Below are 23,244 nucleotides of genomic sequence, written 5' to 3' on the forward strand. Positions count from 1 at the left end.
CAAGAGGGGACTAACAAGATTTCTTTATTGTCATAAAGTACTTAGACACCTGTTATATAATTATCTCAAGGAAGAGCACGTTATTCATATTGTTGCTATTATCCAGGGGAGCAAGGGAATGGATATTTGACATTATTACAAACTCCGTATCTGGAGGCCAGTTATTCCTCCAAGATACTAAGATCCCTTTGGATTTAAAGTAAGGATAAACATCCCCTCCATACTTGACAAGAGGGGACACAACCACAGGCAGTATCTGCCTTTACCAATGTAAGGAAAAGGACTAGCACACTGAAAAGATGGAGAAATTGTAGAAGGGTGCTGAGCAAACATGAACCATGTTGTTCTTTACACTAAGAAAAGGCTCTGAGCTATTCATCTCCACAGTAACTTACCTTCAGTGTCATCTCAGCTACAAAAATTGCTGTGAAAATGTAGTTGGACACAGTGAGAAAGATTCTCTCCTGGAAAAAACAAAACAAAACAAAAACAGAAAAAAATGCCTTAAATTTATCTTGACAACTTCTTGATCTGAAAATTGGGGAAATGAGAGAGATGACTTTGGCAAAGGTCAGTGTTGGGCAGCTTTTAGCTCACACATCCTGGCTGAGCCGTGTGCCGCAGCTGGGACAGGATCCTCTGGAACTCTGCAAGAGCACAGTGGATGTGATTTGCAAGGCATTCTGCAAATCTGGTTTCAAGGTGCTCTCTGCCCTGTTCTGCCAATGTTACTCAGTCCTGACCTGCTGCACTGACCTGGGACTACTTCTTGAAGGGCTGCTGCCTCCAACGTGTGCAAGTGTAGTACAGGCTGGGGGTCAGTGAAGGCAGACATGCAGAAAAAGCCATTTCACTTACCAGCTTCAGTCATCTCCAAGATAGCTCAAAAGCAGCATACATGAATGATCACCTGCCATTCTTACAGAATGGAAGTTACTTCTATCTTTTAGTTCCCAGTCCCTGTCCCTTTTGCCAGTCATCTTTTAACTGCAGGTGCCTGGGGGACTCTCCAAGAGAGAGGGAACAAGGATTACTGTATTATAAAGTGGGTCACCCCATTACAAGACCCTGCAGGGGAAGTACACACTATGTGAATTACTAATACTTGGGTATTTGAATAGATGAGTGGGAACTGGTGTTTAATGCTGAAGTTCTTCCAGAGGTCATACCAGTGCCAGGAACACTTACAAACCTCAGTCAGAGGTTGGGCTAAAAAGCAGGTGGGAGGAAATCGTGCTCACCGTGCTTCTGTGTTCAATCTGCGGTCTCTCCAGGGCAATGGTGATGCAGTTCAGGAAGATGAAGGCCAGCACAACGTAGTCAAAGAGCTTGTGAGCAATGATGGTTTGGCAGAGGAGGCGAAACCTGCAAGAGATTTCTAGTAGGCACCTGTGTCTTGGGCAGAGCAAAGTTATGAGCTATGAGTAAGAGAATTGAGAAATCTGCCCAAAACTGAGCTCTGATGTAGCAGCTTTCCTATCACTGGTGTCCCTTGCCATGGTAATATCCCAGAGTGGCCCATGGTCACACAGGGAGCCTGGAACAGAGCAAGGACAGAACAAAGAGTTGATCCATTGCCCCAGTTCCAGAGTGATTTTTCTAACCACTACAGTTCTGTGCTCTTCTCTTGCCTGGTACAGAAGAGGCTGATTTTGGTTTTCCTCCCAGACTCACACTTTGTACCACCCCAGGGCAAAGAGGCCACATGCTGAAAGCTGAGGAGAGACAGGTAGGTTGGCATAGGTGTCACACAGAGCAAAGAGCTCTGCCTCATGACCTGTAACAAAACAACCTTATTTTCAATGAGCCATGCACACAGGTGAGAATACTGTTGCCTGGGGTACATGGACCTTTTATGCTGGTGGGAAGACTCCTTTAGCAGGAAGAACTTATCCCCAATTTTTTCTTTTTTTTCAGGCAAGAAGACTTCTAATTTTGTCCTAAAAGGTGTGGTAGGACTGCTGATAAGTTGGTACTGGGACTAAAAATGAAATAGAGAGACTGTTCTGGTACCAGGGGAGGAAATAACAGTATTATGGAGTTGTTAATAATATATTCCTTTTCGGGTTAATGTTAGTATTCTCTGCTTTGCTTTGCTATAAATATTTATGATTACACAAAAGAAAAATGGGATGCTCCAAAGGGAGGGAAAATCACAATTAGCTATTTAGGATTCTCATCCTTCTTTTCATCTCCAGAATCAAGGAAGAGGTGGGATTTGGCTGCAGAAGGGGAGATAGAAAAGACAAAACACTTTCCTAACTGGTAAGTTTAAAGTTGCAACAGCTCAGGGTATGTGGCCAGCACAGCAACAGTATCTGCCCTATCTTCTCAACCCTCTCATGGAAAAAACTGCACAAACCTGTTTTGTGGAGAGAAGAGATATATGGACCAATCTTCACGTAACTCACACCAGTCTGGCTTATAGACTTCCATCATCTTCCGGATGCGAAAGCACAAGCTCTGGAGGGATGCAGCAGAAGCAAGTGCCACTGATTACCATCCCACTTGCCTGAGAGGCACTCTTTCTTTCACATCTGACCCCAAAACAACACTACCTGAAATTCCCCAGGTGCACTACCTGCCTTTCTTTAAGCTCCTGAATGAGGAAATGGACTCAAAGAAAAACAAGACACTGAAAAGGAGGTAGGAGCTGCTTTGCCAGGGCCTGTTTACCTCTTGACATCTGGCTTCCTCCCCAGATCATGACAAATAAAACTGCTAGTGTATTTTCTAGAGCAGGATGGCATCCACAATGCCTTCTCAGAGCTGTTGGAGTATCTCTGTTACATGAGGACAGCATTTCCTTGCTATCTCAGCTTAAATGAGAAGCCAGGACAGGAAGGCCTTCTGTCAGCACTTGGGCTCAGAGATTATTTAATTTCCTACAGCATATATGTCTGTTCAAATATCTACTGACCCTCCCTCCACTTTTTCCACCCTTTGATCTGCTCACAGACTGGGCATTGTGGTCTCCCAGGCTGGCACCACAAAACTCACTTGCCTTGTCTCTTGCACCTGTGTTTCCTGCTCTGATCTGCTGGTGTTCCTCATGCAAAGCTCTCACTGCTCACACAGCCTGACCTTTCCTAGTCTGTAGAAACCACTGGCTGCACTGCTGTAAAATAACAGCCCCGGAATGACCATGCACATGCCTCACATCTGCATTCCTCCTACCATCCACCTGCAAAACTGCCTTGCAGGCAGCCTGGCAATATGGTTTGAGCTTGTCTGGACCTACAAGGTCCCATCTGCATTCAATGTTATCCTTCAACTGTAATTAAAGAACCTTTGCAAGCTCTCCCATCTACATGGCAGGTAGACTGAAATATAAGGATGGATTTGGGGTTTCCTACAGTACTGTGGTGTAACTCCAGGTTCCCTCCACCAAGTACTCACATAATCTATCTCTTCATCATCCTCTCCCCGTTCCTTGCGGTTGTTCATCTTTGGGAAGATCTCCTTGGCAATGCTGGGCATTTTGCCATTGCAGTCTTGATGCTCACCAGCTCCAGTCACTGCTCCCAGCTTACGGGTCACTCTGTGGCTGGATGGAACTGAATCCAACTCCAGCAGGTCACAGGAGCCTTTGTTGTCCAGGGAGAGTGTCCGGCGGTGATGAAACACCTTTCCCGTCCTGTCCTGCTCGCCATCTGCTGCCCTGTGCCTTTCCCCAGACAGAAGGGATTCGTGCTCAGCAGAGGAAGGTTTGTGCTTCAGGCTGTGTCCCCGGGCCAGGCTGTTCCAGCTGGAGCGACGGCTGCCCCAGGCACTGCTACGGCCCCAGGCACCATAGTAGGAACTGCGGGAGCTGGACTGTAAGAGAAGGGGATGGGGACTCAGCAACTCCAGGCACAAGGAGGGTGCACACAATCCTATTTCACATCACAGACTTTTCCCTGGGCCCCTAAACCAGGAGGTTGCCATTTTTCAGCCACTGAGGAAGTTGCACAGTAGGAATTTAACAGCAACCTCTATAAATCTGACAATAAATTGACAATGAGTTAGCAATGGTGTTGACTGTGATTACTTTATAGCACCATCTGTGTGCAAAGCACTTACAGGGAAGGCAAACAATAAAGCCAAAGGGCAGGTACCTGATGTCGTTACTTACACCAGCACAGAGCAAGACTAAAGCTCTCCAAAAATCTGATTGGCAACTTTTAACACTGCCCTAGGGTAAAGGATAACAACGTACAGTGTAATGGATAATCTGACACACCATCTTTGAATACAGTCTTAGTAAAAGGAAGAAATGTGAGAAACGGGCTTGTTGGTAGCAGTCTAGTCCAACCACATCAGCAATTTATCATGTACATGGCTGCCAGTTCTCCCTGTTTAGCAATAACAGGGGAATGAACCCTTTGAACATCAAGGCAACCCTCCAAAGCTGTGTGTATCAGTGGGTAGAAAGCCCAGAAGCTGATGTTACAAGGTGGACAAGTCTGAGATGTATTGGCTGGTCAGCCAGCAGTGCTTAGGGAAGTGCTAAGGGGCAGCAGGACCTGCTATGGGGAGCTCCAAATCAAGATTTCTCTCTTCATTGTTACAAAAGCTTCCAGAAAACCCATTTGTTCTGGGACTTGGCAGTTCTGGCATCACCCAGACATTTCTATGCTCTTAAGTCACTCAGGGCATCATTTTGTGTCCTCTGCTCTAGGAAAAAAGGAAAGGGCAAGAGGACAACACCTGATTCACTCTAAGAGCAAGAATCTGTCTCCTTGGTGTTCCCCCTCTCTCATCAGAAGAATATAAAAGAGTTGAATCCCACACTCAATGGAATATAGATCAAGAACCTCGAAACAGATGTCAATAATCTGGCAATTTAGATAAATAATGAGTACTGACCTGGCTTCCTAAAGACAGTTGGAAGTCTACAGCAGCATTGCAATCCTCCACAGCAATCCCCAGATGATGTCAGAAAGACAACAGAGTGCTTGGAATTCAAAAGAAGGCTACGGCACACATTTCTACTCACTCACCAAAGACCGCTGGTCAGAGGTCATTCTCCCCAGGGACATCACACTACTCTTCCGGGAGCCAACAGCAACACGGATCTGGTCAGGCTGCAAGGAGTTGCGCGAAGAGTTGGTGACACCCCCAGCAGCCACTGGTGGGTTGGAAGAGGGCAAGGATGGGTCCAAGTGTCCATTAGGTGTCACAGGAATTGCACAGAGCTTGGGATCTGGATGGAAAGTTGCAGATAGAAGAAAGAGAAAAGAAGAAGGTCTGTTCCTCACTATCTAGTGACTGTTTTGATGTCTAAGCTGTTTAGCATGTTAGCAGCAGATAACAGAATATTAGCTGTTTAGCATCAATCCACACTAGTTCCTTCTGATTTAGGGTGTTGTGGCAAAAGCAGTGCAAGCTGGAAAGAGTTTGAAGTATTCTCCTCAGTTCTCAAACTGACGGCAGGTCTCCTTGGGCCAGACAGATGAGCAAAGTACTGGTCAGGTAGACTCAGGCTGACAGGTAGAGCAAGAAGCCAAACCCTGGTAGCAAGGGGAGGCGAGTGTGCTTCTGCATGCCAAGAACAGACACCTGCATCTTCAGGTCTGAACAAATACCACCAACTGTCAGACTGGCAGTTAGGCTGAGACTCTGAGGAAGAGACTAATATGTACTGGGGTCACCTTTAAATTCCTGCAATCATACTCATCATCCCAGTCTATCATACTACTACTGGGCCTCTTCAAATGACTGATCATTGACCTTGAAGATCCAGGACACCTTTGAGGGGTATGTTAGGTGCTGTAGACTACCATTAGCATTTTTCGAGATGGATGGAGAGGATGGTCTACTGGATTCTAATGCCTGAAAGGACTGGAATAATCATTTTTATTTGACCTATTGCATAATGAAGGTTACATATCCTTGCCTGCATCACAGCCGTGAGTGTACCAACAGGCTCCGTAACTATTCCCCATCTGCCCTCCTAGGAGTTTGGCTGCCTGCGTTCAAGGTAAGGTCTTATATGGTGCAGCCATGTAACTCAGGATCAAATTGCTGTGGAAACAGCTAAGTTGCAGGAAAAAGCTGTGACAACCCAATACTGAAGCCACTGCTCCTTGCTGCAGGAGCCGCATTTAATCTCAGACCTGCGTCTGTGGTCTCTGTCTAGGTTATGCTGTGAGTGTGCTTGTGCCCATCCTTGCACCTTGCTGATCCTGATCTTGTCTTGCTGATTAGATTTCTTGGCTTTATCTCAGACCTGCCTCACTACTGTGGGCTTGCCCAGCAATCATTGAACCATTGGCTGATCCTTGCTAGCGTCAGCAGACCTGCTCTGCTCACCTTGTGCAAGTACTGTGCTTTTGTCAGTGTGGTCCCTGCCCTGCTGCCTGGCTGTCTCCCCCTGCTCAGCTCCTGGCTCGCCATCCACTGTGGAGCAAGTTACTCTTGCTGCTCCTTGCCACTAAGTCCTGTCTGAAATGTAATACCTCTTGTAGAAAGACTTGCAGTCTTCAAGGAAAGACTTCAAGGTGTGGAGACCTTACCTGACAGTTTGTAGGCAGACTGTTCCAACAGTTAATTATCTTTCCTTAAAAATATGTGGCTTTTTTCAGTCTGAATTTGTCTAGCTTCGGCTTCCAACCTTTACAATCTCATTATGCTTTTTTCTGCTCAATTAAAGAGCCATCTACCATCAGAAATCGCTCCTTATGGTTGGCACTTACTGACGGTGTGATCAAGTAATTTCTCTGGTTCCTCTAAGCTTCATTAGCCTCTCCCTATGAGGCAAGACTTCCAGATTTTTCAGAGTCCTTTTTAATTTGTTGGTATCCCCTATCCAAATGTGGGTCCCAGATTTGGACATAGTGTTCCTGAAATGGTACCCCTGAAGCAAAGCAGAGACAGTCCTAGTTGCCATTCTGTAGGTCCTTCAAGAACTGCTCCCCTTAGCTATCATATTCCTCAGGATGCCCACATAGCTCTGTTTTTCCATCACAAATTAGCATAAAGTTCCAAATGAAAACTGGTAAATTCTTGGACATGGGAGTGAATTTTCTGCAGAATCTGCTTTCAGATTTCTCACTAAATAGCAATGGGAGATAGCAAATGAGACTGACTGAGTTATTGTACCTGAGCCTTCCTGGACCTCTTGGAACTGATCTAACTCCTCCATGTTTGATGAACTCTGATCTTCATCTGAGTATGACCGGTTGGCATCACCCTGGAACACACAAATTTAGAAGTTGGGAACTCATAAACAGAAAAGACCATTTCTTCTGCTCTTTCATTGCTGGAATGTGTTGGGTTTCGGAGTGGGGGGGAGCATTTTTGGTAGTGGGGAAAGGGGCCACCTTGTGAGAAGCTTCACAAAAGCTGCCCGGGCTCCAAGTGGTACCCCCCCAGCCCAGCCTGAGCCAATTAGCAACAGAGAAATGCCTCTCCGAATCCATATTGGTGAGGGGAAGAACTGTCTTGAAAAGAAGAAGGTGGAGAGAACCTGAAGGAGGGGCCATTGACTTGAACAAAAGACGACCACCGGCCTAAACAAAGGAGAGAGCTTTGTTGCCAGGAGGAAGGAGGAGGGGAGGACAGAGAACCTCAGACACCCAGTTCAACCACATGGAGTAGGAGAAGGCAAAGGAGGTCCTGCAGCCCATGGAATTTCAACGATGGAGCAGACACCCACGTGTAGGCTGTGGAGGATTCCATGCTGGAGCAGAAAAGCTGAGCCTGAGGGCAAGTGCAACTGAAATTGAGACCCTGGAGTTGCTCAATGCCAGAGCAGGGACGGACCCCCAGAGCTGGGGGGGTGAGGTGGTGTGCTGGACAAGAGATCCATCCCCGTTGATGTCCCCCATGCTGGAGCCAGGAGTTGACCCCCAAGAGGTCTGTGACTCCACGGGAAGCTCCCTTTGGAACACTTTGTTCCTGGATTTTCATGCCGGAAAGAGCGGCAGAGGTGAACCTACTGAACCTCCATTCCCTGCTCCCTGTGCTGCTGGGGGGGAGTGACAGAAACTCCCATTCCCTGTCCCCTGTGCTGCTGGGTGGGGAAGAGGTAGAGAAATTGGGAGCAAAGTGATTTGAGCCTGGGAAGAAGGCAGTGGTGGGGGAAGGTGTCTTAAGATGTGGTTGTTATGTCTTACTGTATTATTCGGATGAATGGCAACAAATTAAATTGATTTTTCTTCCCCAAGTTGAGTCTGTTTTGCCTGTGACCATAACTGGTGAGTGAGCTGTCCTTGTCCTCATCTTAATCCGTGCCCCTTTGCTGTGATTCCCTTACCATCTCACTGGGTGGGGGGAGTGAGTGCAGGACCACATGGTCCTACTGTGGGTTAAACCACCACATGGAACAATTATAAAATCCTCCTTAGCAGCCAGGCATCAGTGTGATCACTGGAAAGAATCTTGTGTGACCTGCGATGGCTGATGTACTGCCTTCTTGCTTTTGGATGGGCAAAGGACTTATCCTAGTAGGGTAGGGTCCGTTGTCCAGGACGGAAGTTGTGAACTTCCTTCCAGAAGGTTTTTATCTTTCCTTTCAAGGATTAATACAGCCTTTATTTTATTTTAATTTTTATTATTATTTTTTAATGAAGCCCACCCTGAACTTCACAAGGGAAATTACAGATGTGTGATACTTTGGATTCCTCCACCCTAGTATCCTTAAAGTGTCTCAAAGGCCTCCTTTTTAGCATCTCTATGCCTCTTCGTGATGAGGCCTTGATAGTAACTCACCTCAGCCTGGAACCCCTCCACAAGAATGGCCACCAGCAGATTGAAGAGCACATAATTGCCAAACGTCATGAGAGCCACAAAGTAGAGGGATGCCCATGGTGAGGTGGAGGCCATGCCATTATAGAGCACAACATTCCAGTCCTCCTGGGTTAGGATCTGCAACCAGGAGCAGAGGCCACATAAACATGAAGGAAGAACACAAAGGGGATTCTCAGAAAAGGACAGTGAAAGGATACACATCAGATCTCTTAACTTCCCCATAACCACATGTCCACTACCCACTATCCACTCTCCAGCTGTGGTACTGCCTCAATCATGTCACCTGAGCAAGAAGAAATGAGTGACCATGAGGGCAGTCATGCTGAGATCATGGTGTTAAAAACGGGAGTTGCCACAACAAGAGTGACCTTTGCAAACTGTCTCCTAGGAAGGAAGGAGCACCCCTGAGGTACACCAGTCATGGCCTTTTGTGCTGTCAGGAGTGAGTGCAATGCTCTACAGTGAAAAAAACCACCTCCTGATGCTCTTCACTTTGCGCTGGCCCACCCATAGAAAGCAAAGTGGAGTCACCTGGAAGACAGTGACAATGGCCCACAGCAGGGAGTCAAAATTCTTCCGGTCAGGAACCGTATCTCCTGTGTCTGTCCTGAGGCTGAACTTGCAACCAAAGATATGCATTCCCAGGATGCTGTTGGGACAAGAAGTGGAGATGGTGTAAAATATAAATATCTCTACCGTCACAATGAGCTCATCGGAGTCATTCCCTTTTCCTCCCGACAATCTAATGTAACATCACAGGAGCAAGGGGCAGAACAACACAGACAGACCTCTAGGACCTATCTGAGAAGAAGAGCTATGTATTGACCCCCTATAGCTCACCAAAAAACCTTGCTTTCCACCTGTACTGCCTCAGCACTCACATATTCCCTCCATTTGTCCTTCAGATCTGCTCTCTCAATCGTTCTTGTTTGTTCCCGTTTTTCTTCATCTCCCTACCACTGCAACCATAGGATGCACTGACAAACTTTCTTGGTCGCTTCCTGCTGCCTTTCTGCCAGAGTCAGTCTCCAGACTGAACTGTTCCTGCAGCCGATGTTGATTACCAAGAAACTTCACCTATTCTGTGATGGGACATTAAGTTCAATGTGCACATTTGGTGGCAGTATTTCTCCACCCCGTCCAGGCCAAATCTTCAGCTGCTGAACCCAATTTAAGGCAGCAGTAACCTCAGCCCCTATGAACAAATAAATGTTTGTCAGTGCTGCCTGAGCCTAGAGCAATGGGCAAGATGAGTCACTCGGTCACACTCTGAAGATGCCGTACACATGAGCCATGCAGTGCCTCTCCAAAACACTGAGGCAACTAACTGCCTCCTCACCTGAATATGAAGATGAAGAGCATAAGGAGCATACAGAAGGTGGCTACGTTGTCCATAGTCTTCATCAGCACCACAAGCTGGCGGCGCAGAGCAGGCATGAAACGCACTAGCTTCAGCACCCGCAGGAGGCGGAAAGTCCTCAGCACAGAGAGGCCCCCGTCCGACTGGCCGATGATCTCCCAGATACTGTGGCCCAGAGAGGCACAGGGAGTACAAGGAACAAAATGAAAGACAAGTGAACAAACGGAAGAGAGCGAGGAATAGCAGTGTTAATCCAAGTTTTCACCTCTGCATTGGCAGCAAGTATAAAAGGGTCAGAGAAAAAAAAATCTGTTTGAGCAAGATAGGAGCATACACTAAAAGATTATACTTATGTGTAGAAAGCTGCATTTCTCCCTTAGGAACATGAACATAGCACTGCATGTTGCAGGAATGAGGAAAGGATTGCAGCATTAAATTCCAGAAGACAAGTTCTTCTATCATACGTAAAACCTTTCTAGCATCTTAAATTTGTAAATTTTTTAAATATTTCACAGCTTGTATTTGTTGTGGACTTACGAGACAATTGCAATTGCCTTGATTCTACAAAGAGAACTGAGAAGCAGAAATGCTATGTAGTTTGCCTAGGGTTGCCAAGTGACCTCTTGGTCTGCCAATCCTTGGCCTTGTGCATCAGCCTAGCTCCTCCTAGTAGAGCTGTTAAATCCTTTTTAAAAAGGCACATAAAAACATGCAAGCTCTGTGATACTCTTTTCTATGTGTATTTCAGTTCATCCCCAAGGCCCTTGTCACCTGATGATGACGATGATACTGTCAAAGATGTTGTAGGGGTTGCGGAGGTAATCAAAGAGACCAAAAGCAGCAAGTTTCAGGATCATCTCCAGGGCAAACATGCTTGTAAAGACAACGTTGCTGATCTCCAAGATGTTGGTCAATTCCTCTGGCTGAAGAGAATGCAAATTCAGAGAGTCACAACTGAAAGAGCCCCGAAATTATGTAAAATGAAGTGCCACCATTCCCAAGGGACAGGCTTTATAGGGAGCCACTTGCACTCCAATTCCTCTGCACATTTACTACCTTCATAACAGATTATGTCTCTAACAAATTCTTTTATTTGTGGTGGTCAGGAGTCCCACAGCCATTCACAAAGCCAAGGCTGACCAAATGTCTGACACATCCCACCCCGTACCCTGGTCTGCCAGATAAAGGCTGCTTTACTTTGTGCAAAGAACTTGAGTATTTTTTGAAGTAGGGCAAAACTGGCTGATCTGTGGTCAACCGGTTTCTTCAAGGATTTCTTCTTCTGAGGCTTCCACAGGTAGCTGGCACAACCTTTTGCTGAAATTCTGAAAACATCTGAATGATAGGAAAACAGTTCCCCATCTTCCTCTAAACCTCACTGCACTTCTCTGCCTCTTTCCCCTCTATTTTTTCCCTTCCCCATTTTTCTCTCCCTGATTCCCCACCAAATCCTTCATATGCATTAGTTTTCTGGTCTTGCTCCAGCAGTCTTTTCTCATGCCTCTGTCCTCAGAGTGGTCTCAATAATTACTCAAGTGAATATCAGACTGGATGAATAAGACACCAGTGAGGAGGGGCACACTGCTAACTAACACTTACCTGTAAGGGACAGGAAGAACAGGACAGGGTGAGGAAAAGAGAAAAATGGACAGCAAGAGGAGGAAGGCAGATGCACAAGGTAAAAGCTTCCACGGATGACACGAGATGACTGTGTTGAAAGGAGGGGGAAAAGAAAAAAAAAAAAAAAGCAATCTGACCCTGCCTCAGGCATTTTTTTTTGTTGAATCTCCAACACACCTTTCAGCCCCTGTGATACAGCCTTCTCCAGCAGAGATCAATGTGTTTGTGCATACGTGAAAAAGTGTTTTAATGATTCCATCAGTGGAACAAGTCTAAGCAAATTAAATTACTCCTCTTTTTGTTTTCTGAATTAATGACTTTTTCTTCAGTGTGTGCAGTCTTGGAAACTTCTCTGACAAGGTAAGGAAAGGGTCTAGACCGTTTCCTCAGGAACAATGAAATGTTGCTTCAGAGGGAGATAGAGGCTGTGCTGATGTCATTGATGAGGGATGCCAGGATCTTGCCATCCCCTGTGAAATGGAAGCATTCCCTGCACTGAATATGGGACGGACTCATCTGCTCAGAGCACCTCTCACCCAGGGACTAGGACTGCAACCAGAAACAGCAAGGCCTGAAGTCTCCAACAAGGTCAGATGCATGAGGGGTAATACATGCACAAGCCTGCCCATGTTTGCACATAATCAGATACAGACATACACAGCCTAGGGAGATTACCATGGCAATGGTAAGGTACAAAATGTTCCTGAAGTGAGAGAAAAACTCCCTCCTAGTATAATGGGTTGCATCTTGGCACCAGGCTAGAGAATCATGGCCTTCAGGCCACATGAGATTGCTATGGCAATCCACCTGGCTGTAGCATGCTGCTTGTCATCAACTTCCCAACAGCAGCTGGAGGGGATCTCCTCCAGATGAAGGTGTGCCACCTTCCCAAGCAGAGGGACAAGCCACAGCATCTCCAAGGGACTTCTTCAGGGCTTCTCTGGCCCAAATTTCCATTTTCACCTTGGGGCAGGTATGTCACAGCTCAGACAAGATTACATATTTGATGTTTAACCTACTGCACCATTGAGTCCCAGCTCAAAGACTTTGAAGTGAGTCTGACCCAGGCTCTGTGGTACCAAGCAGTACTGCTCTCACTGTTTGGATAACCACACTGAAAATCTAGCTGAAGGCTCCTCTCTTCCTTCATATTGAACTGAGCTATGCCTGGCCACCAGGCCACTCATTTAACCACCACATCAAATGGATAGGGACAAGGTAACTGCAAAAGCCTGTTGTTCGGGGCAAGAGAGGAAGACGCTCCTGGCACTGCAGAAACAAAAAAGTGAGTTCCTGCAGGTCAGAGCCAATATTTTTACCATTAGCTCAGTATTAGTTCCTACTAGGAAGGAGAGTGATGGTCTCTCCCTGAGGACTGCAAAATTGCTGGTTTTTTGAAGGGGAACCCTTGTGTTGGCTGTGCCTGTTACTTATGCAGTTGTTGGAAGGAGAAGTGAGGGAGGAATGTAGTTCTGGGTGTGACCCTCCCTCTGAAGCTGGGAGCTGCTTTAACTCCTGCTCTGGGACCCCCAGGGGCCCAGATCCTCCCAGGTGAGGAAGTGGACTGGAAACTGCTTCTCAGATCTGCGGCTTCCCCCACCCTTTGCTAATTTCTTGCACTCCTTGTTGCAGCTTTTTATTGAAATACTCCATTTCTTTAAAATCAAAAAGGGGAGATGGCTCAATTTCCATCCATAATTACATTTGAATAACAAAACCATCCTGAAAATGAGGGGGAAAGGAGTGGAGATAAGAGTGAAAAAAGAGAAAGAATGAGCAAGTGCACACAGGAAGGCAGAGATGAAGATCACTTCATGGAGACCCAGGCAGTAATGACGCTTGCCGGGAACATGAGGTCCATATGCTAAACAGAGATGCCAATTTCAGCTTGAATCAAATTATTATGTCAGTGAGAATGAGCAATGTAAAAAAGTGACAGGCTATGATGGTGGATTATCCTCTCCTCTGCTGTCCACACGTTGTCTCTTGTGCTGTCATAGGGAGCAATTGATGTTTGAAAAGCCATTCTTGTATTTCACTTATGGAAAAGGTCGCCTGTTCCCCTGTCTCTCCTTCCCTCCCTGACATCTGTTTCTCTAGTTAAGCCTCCACCTGTTAATCTTTTTCTAATGCGCCATCAATCAGTTCCAGCAAAGCATCCTTCCTAGAGAGACAGGCAGGAAAGACTGGGCAGACAAACGATGGAGAGATGAGCAGAGAAGAAGGCAGCCAAAGAGGAATCAAAAAACAAAGCTGACAAAACATAGTAAAGTTACTGGCACCCACAAGAAGTAGAGAAGGAGAGATTTTTTTTTAAATGGAGTAGGAAAGAAGTAGAGGCTGGGGAAGGAAGAGCAACACAGAAGGAATGAACTCAGGAAAAAAAGAAGAGAAAAAGAGAGAGAGGAGCCAACTGGAGAGGCACACTCACTGGCTAAAGGCTGATCATGCATTGCAGCTGTTTCTGGAGATACAGATAATTTGGCAGAGTGCAAAGAGCCATCAACTGGGAGCCAGGGCTGCAGGGTGGGGGCCACCGGGGGCTGTGTCCCATGCTGGGATGTCCTTGCACCTAGGGCAGGGGGCCATAAGTGACAGTGGACAAGGCTGGTGGCTGGGACATGGCTGGTGCGGGGGACTCTCTGGCCAGGGAAGTGTGAACTCGATGAAGGGGGCAAGTGAATAGGGAAAAAGTGGTTCTCTCCTTTTCTTCCTACCAACACACTGGATCCCCTACACAATTGACGTGTCACCTCACAGTTGTGAGAACTCCCCAGATTCCCACAGATAGCACTCAGGCATTTATCATCAAAACCATTAGCAAGGCTTCCTCCTCCCAGGACACCCAGGTTTACCTAGAAACTGTAAATTGAAGTGTCCACAAGGAAAGGCCTGAACTCAAGACTATTTTAGTCCAGGCAAAACCAGGGAACACCAGAAACCTCACCGCAAGAAGTCTGATCATATTTTCAAGCCAGGACAGACTGGTTTACCCATCACACTAGGAGAGAAACTTGAACAAAATTGTGGGAGCTAAGTTTTGGAGTGAGGAGGGTGGCTTGAAGGGGAGAGAGATCCCAGAGGGCAAAGCATGTCCAGACCCAGTGTTTTAACCAGACTGGTTCACGTACTCTGCATATGGATCTCTTTCCAAATCCATGAAACAACCTAATTGATATCTTCATGGCACAAAGTCCTTCATCCCTAACAATGTAGACCAAATACTGAAACATATGGTTCAGATCTAGTTCAGAGCTCCTGCCCAGTGATCAGAAACTAGATCTGGGGCAATAGAGGGCAGTAGTTCAGCTTTTTCCTCCCCCTTTTCAGCTTCTTAATAACATTGGAGTGCTTATGTCAAATTAGACTGAAAATGTAATTGGTCCATTATGTGACAGTAGCTAGAAGGTCCTGCAGTACAGGAAAGGTTAAGAACATGCAGATCACCATGAAGCCCCTGCAGGAGAAGTTTCTTCTAACCAGGAGTAAATTTGCAACTGTCTAGAAATGGAAGAGTAATTAATGTGATCTGTGCAGACCAGCCCTAACAAACCATACCTGCACATCACTACTGCTGAGAACATGAGGGAGAAATATTCCATAGTGACGTCTCTCCAGCCTGTCCATTTTTACTAGCCATTTCAAAGTCACTTGACAATAATCAGAAGAGTCATAGGAATCAGCCATGGAAGATACCAACTAGCTTTTACTTACTCTAATCACCACCCCACACCCAATGCAAGATTTCATGATGTTTTGTAATACCCTAGTTTTACAAGGCTGAAGTAATGTGGTTTCATCTACCACCCCAGGGAGACTGTTCCATCATTTACTAAATGTCAGCATGATGTGCTGGCTTGGACATTTGCTGAATGCTTCTGACAAGCAGCAAATAGTAAAAAGAGAAGCAATAACTGTAAAATATGAGCTTGTGGATGCTATAAATGCTGGTATAAAGGGAAATCACACAGGCTAAAGGATATGAAGGTACTGACATACAGGGCTGGTTTAGTTAGGAAACAAGGGATCATCTCCTGATTCACACAAGACAGACCTCATAAAATATTGATCTGATGGATGAAGGAATACTGTAAGTAGATACTGGAGAAGACAAAACAAGTTACTCGGCAATTGTCTTATTGGCTACTAAGGGCAAAGAAGCTTGAGTCCAACAGACTATTCAAGAAACAGACGAGAAAGGCAGCCTGGGACATTCAGCTAGGACCAGCCTTTCATTCTCATGCTGAATAAGGGAGAAAAGCAAGCAGCACCAGATCCTCTGTGAACATTTTAAAAAGTAAGCTTCTTAAAAAGATACTTCTGGACAGCCATAAGCATCTAATATCTTGTTTTTCTACACTGGATTTTAAAAATAGGCACTTCCAAGTAGAAGCAGATCTGAAGAACTGCAAAAACTATTTCAAGCAGGACAAACCTTGAAATTATGGATTTTGGCTTGTGCAATGTCCCAGTGATATTGGAAAGCCTAAGTACTGGGGATATTACATGGTATAATGCACACTCATGGATTTGAATAAACGTATCTATTTACAAGTGATAACTTGTGATAAGCTTTAGGATTAAAAATGACTCATAGCAGTGCAGTTTGTCCCAAAATGAGTTGATTTCCCTCACAAGAAATCTATAAGGAGATAGGAAGCTGTCTTGGCCACACAAACAGGACAGGACAAGGAATTGGATGGATAAGCTAAACAAAGTCACATCCCGAGGTGATTTGGATCAGAGAAGTGGTTTGAGTTGGTGAGGTTAGTCTCCTGGCAGAAAAACATTGTGAATATCAAACCCCTGAACTGTAACAAACAGATAATTTTAATTCATGTTTTTCTTTTTGTTGGTCAATGCTCAGGAAATAGAGGTGAGACTCGCACATGGACCCTGTCCCCCAGGTTCCTGTGATTCTAAGCCTGAACCTTGTGCCTGGCTTCTGCAGCCTCTCTCACCACTTAACCTGATGGTTGGTGGGTGCTTTGGTCAGCAGGCCAGCTCACCTGTGTATAGTCCATAAACAAGTGGAGCAGCAAGGAGCTGACGGATGTGCCATGAGCTTGCTCCCAGGACTGCTCAAACCTGTGATACCTTCACACATCCTCTTGCCCAGTCAGGTATGTTCCTGTATACTGCCAGAGAGTGGCCAGGGTTGTGTTCTCCCATGCACCAGAAAATAAAAGCTTGAGAGGTCTCTATATGCATTAGCTCTGGGCCAGTAGACATTCATTTGATGAAGTAGCTGAAGCAACAGAAGCTACTTCAGTCATGGAATGCTGTCACCCTGCAAATCACAGATCTCTGTGGGCAGAGAGGTTTTGCTGGATATCGCTCTGTGAAAATTTGTATTTCTGGGAAGAAAAACAACAGGAAAAAGAAAGAAAAGAAAGAAATGGAGACAATGAAGCACCAGTTTGAGATGTTCTGATAGCATAGCTTGAGGAAAACCGAAAAAGCGCAAAGGGAAGTGCAAATGCCTGTGTGCTTTTGAGTTAACTGCTGACTGAAAAGGACCTGGAATTCATGGTATGGTCTGAATTTTTTTTTTAGTTTTTTTTTTTTTTAAATCTTCTTGTGCCAGGGAAACAAGATTCAGTATATAGGCTGCACCACATTTTAAATAAATAGATTGCAGCACATTTTTCAGCTATGACCAGTTCGGCTGACATCTCTTTCTAGAAACAGCATGCAGGGTCATAAGCTTTTCCTAGCTACTTATGGATAGAAAATGATAGCATAACTTTAAGGACATGTAATTAATAACCTGCTACTAGAAACCCCAAGGCTGCAGGCAGATCCCACTTTGCTGTGGGCTGTACAAACACAGCAGAGGTGGCCTAGAATGGCTTAAATCTGCACACACAATAGCCAGAACATGAGAGTGAATTCTCTACCTCCAGCTCAAATATTCTTCTGCTAAACTCTTAATTCATGCTGTCTCCAATAAACTGAAATGAACAATGGCTCTCCCTGCTTGGTGCTCACATCTTTAAAACATCAGTGGGCAGCTTTCATATTGTCCTGGGCTTCAGCCCTTAGTCATCTCTCTGCTACGCGATAAATACTTTGCTCTTTTTTATCTATTTTCATCAGTCAATTCCTCCAGCCTCTTCTTCATTCTCCTCTCCTCTGAGCTCCTGACAGTATTTTTCTGGTACTGAAGCATCCAGTGCAGTTTTGCATTCTGGGATCAAATTAAGGTTTCCCATCCTTGTATCAGAAACTAGCTGGGCTTTGAAAAATTGTCTAATGCTTGGTATGTGGGTGGGATTCAGACATCTGAGGCTTCAAACTCTGGCTCAGACACTCCGATACCTCAAGCAGGGAATTTAAGATACTCTGAGTCTCAAGATACCTCCATCCTGATACAGCACAGGACAAATCTGAGTGCCTTGCTTGAACCTTGCCTGTCTCCTTGCTGCCTAAGACTGTGTTCAGGACTAGACTTCAACGTGGTTCCAAAGCTTCAGTGAAGTCAGCATCTCAGTCATAGAGCAATCTCTTATTTTTGTGATCTGGGCAGACACATGAAGCAAATCATGGTCACATTCAGACTGGCAGCATAGATCTGAGACATGGATGTACAGCATGGATTCCTTTAATGCAAAGTGTACCAGAGCTACCAGCCAGCAATGCAGATGGAAGGTCATGGGTGTGCTCAACACCCTCTGAAGCTGGCTCTGCACATCACAAAGTAGACACAGCCTCTGTTTCCCAGCTATAAAATGAGGGCACACAATCCTTCTCCATCTCACAAGTCTGTCATTAGGATAAAGTACACTGCTGACTCAGAGCTGCCTGCTAACTACTGGCGTGAAAGTCAAACCTGTGCCTACACCTGCTGTCTGTGTCTGACCTATCTATCACTTCTTGCTGTGGGGGCAAAGGAAAGGCTCAAGCCATCTGAGCCTCCAAAACGACTGGTGATGGGAGGTGGTGCCTTTCCTAGCCTTCTTGCCTAGATAGACTACGATCAGGCATCTCTTAATTAAGCTGGAAAGGCCAACAAGCTGATGGATTTGAATTGAGATGCTGGTGAAGTGTCTCTGACATCCCCAGAGGGCACATTAAATTAACCAAATAGACTAAGGATTCAGCAAGCTAATGAAGAGAGAAATGAGAGAGAGAGATGAAGAAGATGGAAGAGACAAGGGTGAAGGAGAGACAAGCAGATGGAAAGAGAAGATAGAGTAAAAAAGAAAAACAGAGGGATAGAAGTGAGCAGGGAGAAGGAAAAGAGAAGGATTGCAAGGAGGTGAGAGGAAAAAACATGGAGACAATTAAAGTGATTAAGTGCAGGGATAAGGAAGAAAAGACCCTGCAAGACCCTGAGGCTTTCTCCAAAGCCATGCCAGGACCATCTGTGCTGCTGCCTAAGGTCCAAATTGGTCAATCTCTCCCTCCACCGCATTGCATCAGCTGCTTAGCAAGGCTGTAACACCGAGCAGGACTCGCCAGTCCTCAGTGCCCTGAGGTGCCTTACCTGCTCATGGTGCTCAATGCCCATGCTGATAGTGTTCACTAGGATTGCAATCATGATTCCACGGTTGAAGTACTTGCTGTCCACAATCCCTCGAAGTTTGACCCTCACTTCTCGCCACATGTCACTACACAGTTTAAGCCGCCCGCCTTCTTCCACTTCCTCCTCCTCCTCCAACGCCAAGGCACCCTGGTCCTCTTTGCTGCTCTCTCCCTCCTCTTCGCTGGCTCCTCCATCCTCCTGGTCTGAGTCAGCACTATCCAGGACAGAGAGCCTTCGGGATGCTTCATGCTGCCCGCTATGGCATCGAGGGCAGTTGGTGGGATCAGAGGTTGCTGTCACAGCAATGGGCTGGACCAAGCCCTGAGGAGGGCAGTCAAGAGAGTTGTGTGGCTGGCAAAGGCCTGGAGAGAGAAATGATCACACTCAAAGGACAAGGCTTTGAAAAATACATTGAAACTGAGCACCTGTTTGGCTTTTGGGTATTTAAACAGGGTAACTGGGCTTTTTAGCTGTAAGGGTGATTAAACACTGGCACATCATCTCAATGCCAGCAATAAAAGCCATTGCCATTAGGGGCTTTACACTGACCGGCTGTGTCACCAAAAGGCATGGCGCTGTTCAGCTGCCAGTGATTAGGCTCAATGGGGGTTCACATCCATCAAAGGAAGAACTGTTTTGTCTGATGTAGGAATCACAGCTTGAGACTCAGTAGCTTGTGTTAAGTGGGAACCAAGGGAAAATTGATCATGAGGGCTGCTTTTGGCCGGAACTGCTACAAGTGGGGTCAGAAAACCTACATGCTGAGCTGAACTCTCTAAATTAGGGAAGCTACATTAGCAAAGCACCTCAACAGCCAATGTTAATTCTAATTCTGTACTTTGTAGGCACAGATCCTTTGGCAAGCTGGTGCATGGAGACGCTCCCAGTTACTCTCACATTTCCACTATTAGCATTTCCAGCTTTACCCATGCAATCCTTACTGTAGTGCCTCTGTTTTTTCCTGTTCATGTCTAGCCTGGCATTGCTCGGCTCTACGTGGCCCTGGCGCCGGCTCTGTATGCTGTTGTACAGCCCAAGGGTACGTCGTTTGGCTTTGCGCACAATATGGCAGACATATTGGAAGATCTCTTCATAGCAGTCTCCTGGCTCCATGTAGCTGGCGACAGTGCTGGAGGAGAGGTACCGGGCCCTCTGCTCCTGCATCAGCTGGTGCTCCCGCTGCTTAGTCTCTGAGAACTGCGTGGCAATGACCACCAGGCATAGGTTAATCATGAAGAAGGAGCCCACCTAGTAGCAAAGGAGAAGAAGGGACAGTCAACGTCAGCACATTGGAAGAACATGCAGGAAGGGAGGGGAATGCAAGAGAAGAGAGGAGGGGAAAGTCACTTGAGGCAGACAGAGGAATGGGAACCAGTCTGCAAGTGAAGATGGGATTTCAGAGAAAGCCAGGGCTGGCTGAGCTTGTTTTTGAGAACTCACTCAATGTCATTTCCACATAGAATTTAGAGCTCTGAATTGAAATTCAGGAAACACAAGCCTGACTTCTGGCTCTTCTGTTAGGCTTTGAGACCTTCAGCAAGTCATATAGAAGTTACCTGCAAAGGGTTTGATGAAAACTGGACTTTTTCTTTCCCTTTCCTTTGTGTTAAACAGAAGGTGAGAGACAGAAGACTGGTTTAGTTTCTTTCTCCTCTGCTTGCTCTTTTCCTACTTGAAAAATCATGCACTGTCTTCAGCTCTTGGATGACATGTCAGTATTCTCAGAACATTTTATTTTATTTCTACCACTTACACCTTAATTCACCATATAGGGAGATGGTACTTTACTGAAATGAATAAGCTCTTGAAATCAAAGACGAGTTTACAAAAACTGATGACTTTGAGAAGGACACTAAACAGTCTGGCAAACCAGCACTTCCTTGTTCATTTTCTGTTCTTCTGATACTAGACATTATATTAGCTCTTATTTCACCTCCAGCCTAGGTAGGTTTTCCATTTCAAATACAAAACCAACCACAACCCACTCCTTTAATTTCTTATATTCTCCATAGAGAAGACAAAAAGTCTACCAGGCTTGTTTTACACCTTTGCATGTTCCCTTTAAGCTTCTTTTGCCTCAGTTTTCCTACCTGTAAAATGGAGCAAATATTTCTTGGTGCTAAGAGATTGGGGGGTAAATATTTCACTCTCAGTGTTACGTATTATGAAATTATGGACAAATCTCCACTGGGAGATCTATCCATATCCATTACACTTAGGATAAAACCAGGCTTTCAATATGATGAGAATTTCATATATAAAAGGGCTGGTAACCACATTAAAAATAATTCTCAAAAGCTATAACACCTTGATTAGTGCCTACTTGCCATAGAGCTCTAAGTGGCAATGTGGCATTGATAAAAAGCAGAGTCTCAGCTCTGAACAAGGACCACACATCTGCACTGTTCTGAAATGGACTCTGGAGAGGAGAGGATGCACCATCTCAAGATTTTTGCTTCCCCTGAACCAGGGAGTATCCCTGCTAAGGGACGTCCTTGCACCATGTTCTTCCCATACAAATCCACACAGGACCCAGTCTCATCTCCCTGTCTCTCCTTCCCAAGCAAACAGCTCTGACACAGAGCTGGATCCAGTCCTGTCCTTATCTTCATGCATATGTCCTCCCCAATACAACCCTTACGGCAAAGTGGAGAGGACAAGTAAAGGTGGCAATAACCTGACCCCAACCTTGTGCACAGAGAAGGTGGATATTTTTTCAGAAAGTACTCCAGCTTGTTTTATCTATCTAAGCAGACTTCCCCCTCAGTGCACAGTCCTTGCCACGCCCCCACCAGCTTACCCGCTTGGTTGTCCCTTTTCACTTGCACACAAGTGCCCATCAGCTCTGTCCAGAGGCTCAATACAGTGGCTCTCAGTATTTCACAAGGCAGTTGTCCCTGCTAGCATCTGAATAAGCCTTTGAAACATGAAGCCCTTCCCAACCAGACTCAACACAAGGACAATTAACCATCTCAAAATAAAGGGCTTTTTTTTTTTTATCCTCCTCTCAGCACCCTTCAAAACTGTTCTAATTCTGTTTACCTTCATCACTGAAACATTCTCTTCCCTCTCCTCCCGCTCATATTTCAGCTTATTCTCCCTTCAGCCTCTGTATATGCCTTTGGAAATCAAAATTATTCCTTTGCCTTCCTCCAAGATTTTCCCTAGTCCATGATGTCTTGCATGTTTTCACTGATGAGAGTATGAGTGGGAATCCAAATCCTTCTCTGATGCGCTCTCCTGCCCTCTTTCCCCTCAGCAGCACATGATGCCCACAGGGTCTTGCCTATTCAGTTGTCTCCCTCAGCTTGCCCTCAGTGAGGCAGGGTTGTGAGCTGGACATCAGATGTGTGACCATTTCTGGAATGCTAATTTCGATACTGCCTGGTACTTTGCAACTTCCAACAACTCCACAAACAACAAGCAATTAAGACTTGCAACACCTTCTCTCTAGGCTACAAGCAGAGGAGCTGAGGGTAACAAGATGCCCTCAGCAGGATCACACTTTAAGCCTGGGGTTGAATCTTGAGAGGTGTTCAGGTTTCACATCATCAAGCCCTGTCCTTACTGGCACCACTTGCTGTGATCTCCCACCAAATGACCAAAAAGGGGAGGAGTGAGAAGACTGGATATTGCAACTAAGCCCTAATCCTTAAACCTCTTAGCCTGGAACATCAAACGCAAAACAAATGAGCTTGTTTAATCCTTAAGACGACAGGCATGTCCATAAACTCTAAGGCTCTACTGAGCTTGACACTGCCTTGCAGCTAGCAGAAGGACAGGAAGGGTCCCAGATGGCTCTTAATTGAGCAATCCATCTCAGCAAGCTGAGAAAGGAGACCAAAAGTGTCTGACATGAAGTCAAACAAAACATCTGACAGAGGCAGAAGGAGAACTTTGATTCAGACCCCCAACACAGGGGTCCTGTTCAGCCCTGAGATTGAGCTGTACTTTGACTAAGCAGGTCCTGGCCTTGTTCAGCCCAAGGATCAATACCTGTCTC

At 45.8% G+C, this 23,244-nt stretch overlaps 1 protein-coding gene across 1 annotated transcript in view; it reads right to left on the bottom strand.

The window, feature by feature from the left end:
• The window catches only part of CACNA1I (calcium voltage-gated channel subunit alpha1 I), a gene marked incomplete at its 3' end in the record, with an annotated part of 89,522 nt that overhangs the window by 24,086 nt on the left and 42,192 nt on the right, over window positions 1-23,244 (bottom strand). The window contains exons 7-18 of the mRNA XM_029087198.1: window positions 20,183-20,489; window positions 19,203-19,603; window positions 10,865-11,016; window positions 10,073-10,258; window positions 9,265-9,382; window positions 8,695-8,850; window positions 7,084-7,174; window positions 4,983-5,185; window positions 3,400-3,816; window positions 2,363-2,463; window positions 1,242-1,365; window positions 396-464 (exon numbers count right to left, since the gene is read on the bottom strand). Of these exons, the coding sequence (XP_028943031.1) occupies window positions 396-464; window positions 1,242-1,365; window positions 2,363-2,463; window positions 3,400-3,816; window positions 4,983-5,185; window positions 7,084-7,174; window positions 8,695-8,850; window positions 9,265-9,382; window positions 10,073-10,258; window positions 10,865-11,016; window positions 19,203-19,603; window positions 20,183-20,489 (2,325 nt within the window). The remainder of the gene's footprint in view (window positions 1-395; window positions 465-1,241; window positions 1,366-2,362; window positions 2,464-3,399; window positions 3,817-4,982; window positions 5,186-7,083; window positions 7,175-8,694; window positions 8,851-9,264; window positions 9,383-10,072; window positions 10,259-10,864; window positions 11,017-19,202; window positions 19,604-20,182; window positions 20,490-23,244) is intronic.

The sequence above is a fragment of the Antrostomus carolinensis genome, unplaced genomic scaffold (assembly GCF_000700745.2).
Source record: "Antrostomus carolinensis isolate BGI_N321 unplaced genomic scaffold, ASM70074v2 scaffold17421, whole genome shotgun sequence".
Lineage (NCBI taxonomy): Eukaryota > Metazoa > Chordata > Aves > Caprimulgiformes > Caprimulgidae > Antrostomus > Antrostomus carolinensis.